Source organism: Alternaria incomplexa (assembly GCF_024043165.1).
Source record: "Alternaria incomplexa strain BMP 0042 chromosome Unknown scaffold_1, whole genome shotgun sequence".
Lineage (NCBI taxonomy): Eukaryota > Fungi > Ascomycota > Dothideomycetes > Pleosporales > Pleosporaceae > Alternaria > Alternaria incomplexa.
Window position 1 is genome coordinate 725216 of NW_026249850.1, and position 10317 is coordinate 735532.

At 51.4% G+C, this 10317-nt stretch overlaps 2 protein-coding genes across 2 annotated transcripts; one reads left to right on the forward strand and one right to left on the reverse strand.

The window, feature by feature from the left end:
- Positions 1-367: 367 nt before the first annotated feature.
- On the forward strand, positions 368-3157 carry J4E90_000251 (uncharacterized protein; the record flags this gene model as incomplete). The annotated part of the gene is made up of 2 exons (XM_051429848.1): positions 368-922; positions 971-3157. The coding sequence occupies 2 exons, from the start codon at positions 368-370 to the stop codon at positions 3155-3157; spliced, it is 2742 nt and encodes a 913-aa protein (XP_051295335.1).
- A 4406-nt stretch (positions 3158-7563) lies between these two features.
- J4E90_000252 (uncharacterized protein) lies at positions 7564-9548 on the reverse strand (the record flags this gene model as incomplete). Its single annotated transcript, XM_051429849.1, has 4 exons — positions 7564-7853; positions 7904-8721; positions 8807-9435; positions 9507-9548. 4 exons carry the CDS (start codon positions 9546-9548, stop codon positions 7564-7566), a joined length of 1779 nt encoding a protein of 592 aa, XP_051295336.1.
- Between the last annotated feature and the right edge of the window lie 769 nt (positions 9549-10317).

Genomic DNA, 10317 nt, shown 5'->3' on the forward strand with positions numbered 1-10317 from the left:
GATTGTGTCCCGAGAGCCTCTTCGCTCGTTCCTCTATCTCATTGTTTCTTTACCTTGTACAGAGAACCGACGGCAGGCCTTCGTTCAATCGCTGTCGTTACACGTCTCTATTGTACTACTCGTTCAAACGGCTCTCAAAAAGGAAGTGCTCGACGCACACTCTTCCGCCAGCTTCGTTTTGGCAAAACACTCCGGGATCTGCATTCCCTTTCACAATACCCACAATACCCCGCCTGCGCGTTCGCAGTGACGAATCGGCTCCCACGACCAACTACTAGATTTCCTTTACATGACAAGCAAACGAGCCTCCTCCCAGAGGTCCTTTCGACTCTCCAACCACGGTTTCCAGCCTCTCGACAACGGAAACATGGAGAACCGCGGCGATATCCCCCTCCAGACTGTCGTCAGTCACACCCCCACGCAATCGTCACCTACGTCTGGCAATGAGAAGTCAGAGAAGTCACACATGTTCTCGCGGGGACGCAGGAAGGTGGCTCTGGCGCCGGTGGACTCCAGGACAGGAGCGCCATTGCCTCCCCGCCCCCATGAAGAGAAGACGGCTCTGAACCGCATGGGCAGAATCTACACCAAGATCCTGAACTGGAGCATCGTCACGCGCTACATGATCTACGTTGCTCCTGTTGCGCTACTACTGGCCATTCCCATCATTCTCTCGCAAACCGGCACAATCACAGGTTCAATCGGCGGCACAGGCCAGAAGAAGTTCTGGATCTGGATCGAGATCATCTGGCTTAGTTTCTGGGTCATGAAGATTGTGGCACACTTCCTCCCCAACATCTTCGAATTCCTCATCGGTGTGGTCAGCCCTGGCGTGAAGAAATATGCGCTGCTCTTGAGGGCTCTCGAGAAGCCTCTGTCTTTCGTTTTCTGGATGATTGTTAACCAGGCTACATTCCCTGCAGTAAGTTTAGACAAATTGCTTGAACGAACAGCCACTAATTCCGTGTAGCTCATTCGACCTGTTGCTGGCAGAACTGGCGAGAACTATCCAGGATGGATTGGCACGATGCAGTCCGTTCTGCTTGCCCTCCTCGTCTGCACCATCATCATCCTCGCCGAACGCGTCTTGATCCAGCTCATCAGTATCAGCTACCATCGCAAGCAGTTTGACGACAAGATCAAGGAGTCGAAGCGCAACATCTACCTCCTCGGTATCCTCTACGACACTTCGCGAGCGCTTTTCCCCGCCTACTGCAACGAGTTCGCCGAGGAAGATTACATTATCCAGGACACAATTTTGGATCTCGGATTTGGCAGCAAGGGCAAGGGCACGGCTAAGCATGGTCGCTCAGGCAGTCGCACTCCCATGCGTCTTATCCAAGAAGTTGGCCGAGACGCTGGTCGCATTGGTGATAAAATCACATCTGTCTTTGGTACCATCGCTTCTGAGATTACCGGCAAGAAGGTCTTCGACCCCAACTCTGCTCACTCCGTCGTCTTGACTGCTTTGGAGAGGAACAAGAGTGCCGAAGCTTTGGCTAGGCGTATCTGGATGTCTATGGTCGTCGAAGGCAAGAACGAGTTGTACCTGGAGGATCTTGTTGAGGTCATGGGCCCTGGTCGCCAGGAAGAGGCGGAAGAGTGCTTCGCTGCAATTGACCGCGACGGGAACGGCGACATCAGTTTGGAAGAGATGATCTTGACTGTGACTGACTACGCCAGACAGCGCAAGTCCATCAACTCCAGTATGCATGATGTCGATCAAGCTATCAACGCTCTTGACGGTCTTATCATGACTATCGCGGTCATTGTTTGCATCTTCGTCTTCGTCGCTTTCCTCGCTCCAGCCTTCCGTACCACTCTCGCTACATCCGCGACCGCCCTCCTATCGCTTTCCTTCGTATTCGCGACAACCGCACAAGAAGTTCTTGGTTCCTGCATCTTCCTGTTCGTCAAGCACCCGTACGATATCGGCGATCGCGTCGACATCACCACCGAACAGCTCACTGTAGAACACATTGCCCTGCTCTACACCGTGTTCAAGCGCGTCACCAACGGAAAAACTGTCCAGATACCCAACATTGTCCTGAACTCGCTGTGGGTGGAGAACATCACACGAAGCAAGGCCATGCGAGAACAAGTTTCGGTATTCTGCGACTTCGGCACTTCGTTCGAGGACATCAATCTGCTCAAGATGGAAATGATGAGCTTCGTTCGCGATCCGGCTAACGCCCGCGAGTTCCACTCTGATATCGACATCGAGGTTGTCAGCATTGCTGAGATGAACAAGCTCGAGCTTCGTGTCGAGATCCGCCACAAGAGTAACTGGTCCAACGAGTCACTTCGCGCTTCTCGACGATCCAAGTTCATGTGCGCGCTCGTCGTCGCTTTGCGCAAGGTCCCGATCAACGGCCCGGCCGGAGGCGACGCTGCTCTTGGCTCGCAAGACAAGCCTACATGGTCCGTCGCAGTTCCACCCGCCGAGGCTGTCGCAGCGTACGAGAAATACAAGGCCAGCGCTGATGCCGGCCGTCTGCGCCCACTTAACCCCAAGGAGGAAGACACCGGCAGGACTTCTGGCACTGACTACTTGGGCGTCGGGACAGAAGGCAACGCAATCACCGCCCTCAACAACAGGAAGCCGGGTCTAGACACCATCCGTGACGACACCTGGGAAGCTCGCGGCGACGACTCCAGCACCATCGGCCGTCCCAGCACGGACCAAAGACCCGATCTCGACGAAGTCCGCGGCCTACTCCGCAAGGCCAGTTCCGCCGGAAAGCGAAAGGGAGGAACCACACTCTCGCCGTTCGGCTCGCGCGTCTCCGTCGACACACCACGCCAGAACCCACCTCCCCCTCTCCCACTCCACGTAGTACCCTCCGGTGGCCAAAGCACATATGCGCCCCCGCCAGGCGGTCCCCTGCCACCACCATCCATGCCTCGCAGCACTGCGCCCGGATCGCCTAGCTCTATTTCTACTGGCCAAGTAGAAGAGTACTCATACCAGACTATGGTGCCACCGCCCCGCTCACGCAGCCGACCCCGCGCACCACAAGTAGAAGAAGACGAGGGCGAGAGGCGATGGGATATCAACGCAAATGCGCCACAACGCGCCCCGTCGAATAATAACCCGTATAGGAGTCCGGGGTCGCCGCAGCAGGGCGGGTTTCAGCAGCAGTTTAAGAGGGAGTAGACCTTCCATATGAGCTAGGGTGTCGAGCACGAAGTTTGAAAATTCCTATAATATCTTTTTCTTTATATTTATTTAGATGGAAATCTTAGCATGGCATTGGTGATGGTGGTGGTGTCTTGAAGACGCGAACCTCACTGTGGCGTTTAAATTGCTTGGTAGTGTTGGCTCATGAGATGGGCTGAATATCAATTACTACATTTTACTACTTCATCTTATCTAACGTCTCGCAATAGTGTATTTGTCATGTGAGCAACTATCGCCGGTCGAGACTGCGCAGCTACGGAGTTGCGCACGTGTTTTCCGCTTGCCCTATGGGTATATAAACCCCTCTTCTGGGTCTGGGACTTAACTTCTTCATTCCACACTTCCTCCTCTTTATTCCAAAAGAAAGTCACGAACAACTTCATGGAGAAGACCCTCCTTCCAAAAAGATTGGACCGCCAATGTATGTGAGCGGCCGCTCGCTCGAAAACGAGTCACCGTTCGGAAAGAACATCCAAAATATCATTGCCACCAACCCATGTGGACTTCTCCTCTGCGACTGCGCAATTATCCAAACAAGATTGTAAATCTGCCATGAGAGGCTGCGCGGTCCAGAAAACTTCAGAATCATCAGTGATGGGCTGAGAGTCTGTCCTTCTCTTTGAGTACCGAAACCAAACCGTTTAGCATTCTCGTCATGTCCACTCCCGCGCTATGACAGTGCTTATATACAAATCAGCCAGAGAGTACCTGATGAGAGGGGCGGAGAAGTCCAAAAACTGATTATCTTTGGACGATGGAGAGGGAGAATCTGCGTTCTGGTTCAACATGAAGGCACGAAAACAAAAGCCTCAGTAGGTCGCGACATGTTGCAGCGCTCTCCTGTCTTCTCGAAACGCGGTGACAACCTCGTTATGGTTCTCGAGGAGGTATAAAGTCGTCTATTCTCGCTGTTGGGGTTGCCTCCTTCATTCCATAACTTCCTGTTTCAATTGCCAAAAAGGCAACACAAGTCTTTGATGGAGAAGACTCCTCTTCCAAAAAACGCACGCCGCCAAAAATATGATCTGCTGTCCAGAAGAAGATCTGGGTTTATGGATTTCAAAAGCATCGTGTCAGACGATGATGTCTCTCCCTGGCTTTCTCGTCGCTCTTTACCAAATTATCGATACGACAATCGTATGGAGAGTCTGTGGTTCTGAATTAACAGGAAGCACCTGACATGCAGAGAGCTGGTCTCTTCTCTCAACACGCAAAGTTTGGATTCCATGTCCCGCGCCTCCTCCTCCTCGTTCTCAAAATCCAAAGCCGGAATGCGTTATGGCTTTCTCAGAGTACAAAGGCTCCTCATTTACGCCTTCGGACTTCTATCCTTCCTTCCATACCTTCTTGTAATGCTATCCAAACGCTCAAAGAAATGACGAATGTCTGGGGTGCCTTCTCCAAAACCTCGACTGGGAGTTATGATTGCACGGTCGCCTAAAACAAGCAGACAAGTAGCTTATGTCGAAGAGCGCCGTCCCAACCCGCTATGGCTGTCTCTGCCCTCCCTTCTGCCATATACAAAACTCATCTACATCTTCGGCATGGAGACGCTGTGAGCTGGAAACAGACTGCCACTTTCCATATGTGCTGGCACCTGTGCTTCGCTCAAAGATTCCAGCATGATTTTCCTGGTGTGGAGTCTTTTTTCCCACAATCAAAAACAGAGCAGGGTCATCGATGACTCTCGCGGCATATAAAAGCCTCTTACTTCTCGCCGGTCTTCCTGCTTTCTTCTAACCACTATCGCGGTTGTTGTGTTACCCGAAAATATTTCGACAGTGTCCAATGTCTGCGCGGCTGGTGCTGCTTCCGAAAAGGACCACGGACCTCTCCATGTGAGAGATTGGCTTTCCCGAAAATGCTCTACGCGAAGTTTGATGTGTGGGGACGAGGGGTAGTCTCGCAAACATGACCACTGCCCTTCTTCTGTCTTAAAAATCTGTTCGCTATTACTCATGGGTCGCGCCCGTCGTTCTGAAAAGGCGTCTCCCAGATGCATGAGAGAAAGAACTAAACGACACCAAAGTTCAGTTCATGTTGCGAAAGCCTTTAGCATTATTGCGATGAGCAAAGACTGTGTGTCCAGTCCCTCTATCGGGGTATATGAACACTTTCTTCGCCTCTACCCTTTCTCTCTCTTAGTATTACCTACCTGGTATTTTCTAAAAACTTCACGCCGTTATCGTATGAGACTCTGTCTTTCTAAAAACTCCGCCATTACTGGCATGTGGAGAGACCTGCCGCTTGAAAACTTACTTCTACATTGCCTTGAGCTTTTGCTTACAAAAAAGTCACGCACTAGCCACCCATGTGTGGAGACGTCTGCTGGTCTTCCAAAATACACTCGCCGTTCGCTCCATGCAAGAATCTGGGGAAGAGGTTGAAGTATAAAGTCTTACTCTGCTTCTCCTTACTCCTCTTACACCAGCTTTCCGCCTGTCTCTCCAAAGTGACAAGGTATTATACATATGCGAGTCTGTTTTCCAAAGTTTCAGCCAAAGGCTGTATGTGCGGAGATTCGCCGGTCGCTAGAAAACGCTAAAGAGTAGCTTTGATGGGTAACAGCACTCGTAAAACGAGAGAGCAAACTCGTACGTGCGCAAAAGTCTGGTGCGTCTCTTTAGAACGGAGCTCTCCAAGAATGTGGCGACGCGAAACATGGCCAGGCCGAGACATAAACCCCAACTCGCCGGCTCTTTCCATCTCTCTCTTTCATACCAAAGCCTTGCTCTCTTTTTCTAAAACATGTTTCTCTGCCGGCTATGGGCGTTCCTTTTCCAAATGGTAAAGGCTCAATACCCATGAAAAGAGATTGTCTGGCCTCTAAAAAGATTGGAGCGACTTGCCCACGGCCATCCGCCACGAAAAATATCGAAGAAAAGATCACATGTGGGAAGCTTGGAGCGCACATCATCCAGACCCCAGAAAGAAGCCTGGTTTGCGATATAAAGTCTGCATCTGCCTGCTCTCCTTTCTCCCTTCCTGTCGTCCGCACATCCCAGCTTCCTTCTCCAAAATGACATTCATTCTGATCGATGAGAGTCCTTTTCCAAAACGTTTACGCGAATATTCCATGCGTAAAGGGCTTCTGGCCACTGTAAACAACTATGTTTACCTCGAATGGGTGCCTCCCTCCGAAAACAAGCAAACGGGCTACACATGTGTGCAGACTCCGTTCCGCATTCCAAACACCGACGTTCGCGTCGCATGCTGGAATTGGATTGATCGTGAAACCGTGAAATGCTCTGTTTCCGCGTTGCGAAAAAAAAAAGTATGTGTGTCTTGCGCAACCTTCAAAACGCTTCCAGACTCAGCTCATGTGTCGAAAACGACTTGCTCGTTGAGCTACTCAACAGTTTGAAACAAAACAACCGCGTGGGCATATGAGCGCTGCTCGTTACTTGGCTACGTGTATAGATATCTCTCTTCCGGCTCTCGATTTCTTTCCTCAAACATTCGTAACCTGTTACCAAAACCAAAATCTGCGCTCCTCAACGCGATGACTGAGTCCAATCTTCCAAACTTTACAACGAACACTACATGTTGCGGACTTCCGCTGCTGAAAAGGGTTGGGGATACGGGCATGTGCTTTCCTCGAGACGTCGACCACGTAGCACTTGATCAGAAAGATAGCCCTACTTGTCGGATGTGTTTGCCCGGGAGATTATCGTCGAAAACAACATAAAGATACTAGTAAACGTTTGATGATCTCGGATGACGCGGTATCTAAAAATACGGTTATCTCCAGGTGCTGCAGCGATGATATCTTCAGTATCCACTATTTAGTACCGGAATTCAGCTCACGTCTTGCAAAATACGAAGCTGATGCACATATGTGCTGCTCTCACGCAAGCATGCCGTACAATCGATATCTGCGGTACCTTTTTCTAATGGCAATCGCTTAGTCGGTGCGAACATCATTTACCGAAGCCGCTCGCTTTTAAAACATGTAACGTAAGCTCTCCAGCGCCTTTGTAATACCAGGGCCACTTCGGTAGCAGTGAAAGCGCCACCGAATGTGATAGCCATGACTTCGGTTCGTATTGAAGTGCTTCATATGGAGATCAGTGTCAACTACGCCTCCTGTACCTTACTATAGCTATCATTGACTACTTCTGTTTGACCAAAAGCCCTGTATTTTGCTCGTATACGCCAGGACGCAGTAAGAAGATGTGTGTGAAGCGGGGCCTCGAAAACAGCATGTCAACGAGTAGGGGCGGTGGAATGCGCTCAGGCGGATTGGTAGCCGGTCAATACATACCATTGACATGTGGAAACTAACTTAATCGGCCACCCGACACGCAGAAGTAAAAACAAGGCTAGAAGTTGGACTTCGACAAGTCATAGCCCATCCCACCTATCACATCCAGTCCGACTTACTAGGCTATCAAAGCCTCAATCAACATGCCCTTTTTCGCCTCTAGCACTCGCTGTGAGACTTTACCAAGCTCTTTCCTCAAAGATGCTACTGAATCTACCCGGACGCCTTCCATCCACTGATTTGGATCCTGCGTCGAGGCTTTCGAACTCTGGCTTCCAGCAGCTGCTTCTGCGAGTGCTGCATAGTTTGGAGATGGCCTGAAGGAGATGTTCATCTCATCATCAGTCGCTCCCGCGTTTAAACCATCAGGATACACCAAGGCGGTTGAGTTCTTGGGAGCCTTGAAGCCTGTCAAGAATGTCAGCGCACGTATAGCAAGTGTGTGATAGCAGACTTACCACCATTGTTGAGTACAATCGTGAGGATGGCTATTTTGTACTTGGAGGCGACCCACAACGCGCTCGAAGGTGCCGCGCACATGAAGCTTACGTCTCCAACAATCTGGCAAATGAGCGTCGGCTTATTCACAATATCCGCAGTAACGGCCGCGTCTTCTGTGGCCATCTTGACACCTAGTGCTGCGCCATTACTCCAGCCGATACCAGTTCCACCACAATTGATCCAACTGCCAGGTCTATCGGCCTGAATCTGATCCGAGAGAAGCTGCCCGCATGTCACAGCCTCGACCACGAATACCGTTGTGTCCGGAAGAGTTTGCTTAAGAAGATGGCCGATGTTGCTCGCGTCAAGAGATTGCTCTTCGCCCAAGTGACATCGTGCCGCGATTTCAACGAGTTTCTGTTCATGGTCATCTTCAAGAACCTTTTTGCGTTCCAAGAATGAAGACTCTTGAAGCGTCCGACTTAAGGGAGATGTCGTGATGTGAGACATAATTTGCTTCAATGCAGTATAACATTCAGCTCTCCACCGTCCATGCGCTGGGAAGAACGAAACTGGAATGCGTTCGTTCAGAGGATCGATGTCGATCTGGTATATGCGCGTGCCTCTCGGTGGCGGATTTACTGATGGAGTCCAAGGGACGTCGCAGTCGAGGAGTAAGATCATGTCAGCATCGCGTGTGCATTCATCGGTGCTAAGACGGAAGCCTTGCGAAGCCGGGTGCGAGAAAGGAAAGCAAAGGTCGCTGCCTCCAGTGTCATGCACTCGCAAGCCAGGGATGAGATCTGCGAGAGCGACCAGTTGTTCGGGACAACGCCTGTCTCTTCCTGAGTATCCTGTGATTATCAGTGGGCGCTTGCTCCCCACCAAGGCCTGTGCTACCTAAAGAGTAAACATATCACGTAAGTGAGATGTCTTGTAAGCGCATAGATGTAGGACTTGCCTCTTCAACCGCATCAGCTGGCAGAGCACTGGGACCGACGGCTTTCCACTGTTCCTGGTCCAACCGGTAAGGCTCCTCGACTACCTCCGCAAGTGTTTCTCGTGCGCTTGCAACATAGACTGGTCCTTTGGGTCCACTGTTTGCAAACTGCAGCGCACGTGCAACGGTCTGCTTGACGTTGAGGCCTGTCCGGATCTCGCCAGTATATCTGCAATATTGGCGAACGATGGCTTTCTGGTCAGGCGCTTCCTGCAGCCAGTGCATATACTCGGTCCGTGACCCTATCATCTCCCCAGCCTCAGTATAGGGACACATTCCGGCGAAGATGAACACAGGCGCCCGACCGACGCTTGCATTGTGTAGGCCCTGTCCAAGCGCTTGCGTGCCCACATCGACATGAACTACGACAGCTTGCGCCCGGCCAGATATCCTCGCGTAGCCATCTGCCATCGATATAGCTGTTATCTCCGATGGACAGGTTATGAAGCGGGGCCATTTGTCTGGCCGCTCTCTCTTGCCCTTGACGATGGCTTCGATGATGGACGGATGATCTGAGCCCACATTGACGAAACAGACGGTGATGCCAACCTAGAACAACTGTTAGTGGTTATGATGTTTTCAAAGTCGCGTATGCGCATGTGGCAGCAATGTGGACTCACCTCCCACAAAGCCTCGAAGAGCGCGAAAGCCGTGGTGTACATGCAATGCTGTCAGTGAAATACTTGAAATGTTACTCTTAGGTCGGCGAACGAAGATGTTGGTGGCGATGGACTAGAGGTGACGCTTGGAGGAAAATTGGGGTGGTATTGGCGAGAAGGAATGCTGGTTGTGGTAGTTGCCGGTCGCTCAGTTCGCAACGCGATTGCATGTATCGAGGGCCGGCGCGACGATATGCGTACAGCTGAGGGATGCAGATACGACGGGATGTTGGGCAATGTCGACAGGCGCCTACGCGGTGCAAAGAAGCTCGCGTGCTTGCTCGCAGCAACATCAAACACGTGTATGCGCATGTTGACAAGTCCGAAGGTGTGTTGTAGTTGTTCAGACGCGTGGGCAGGACACAGATCTGACCGTTGAGACATTACTACTGGGAGCTTAGCGTCAGCTTACTTCACTGCGTGGTCAGTGGGTTCTATCAGCGTTCTATCACAGAATTGCCATGATATATCTTGTCTGGTTGTTCAGCAGTACTCCTGCTTCCCTCGACGTTCAGGTCCACCTGATCGGCGTTCACCTATCGGACGCGTCGGGAAGTATCCCGAGGTTAGCTCCAGGGCTGCCGCTACCATCTAGCGCCGGGGCTGATACTCAGCCCCCGAGCTCAGGATCGCGACAATTCTTCTACTCTACCTAACAGCGTCTGCAAGTCAAATGATTCTTCGCTTCCAGGCACGGTCTTTTCCAGCTGGAGCAAGGGCAGGTGGCACTCAGTGGAAGTCGTAGGATGCTGGTGCCAGGCGCGAACGGTCG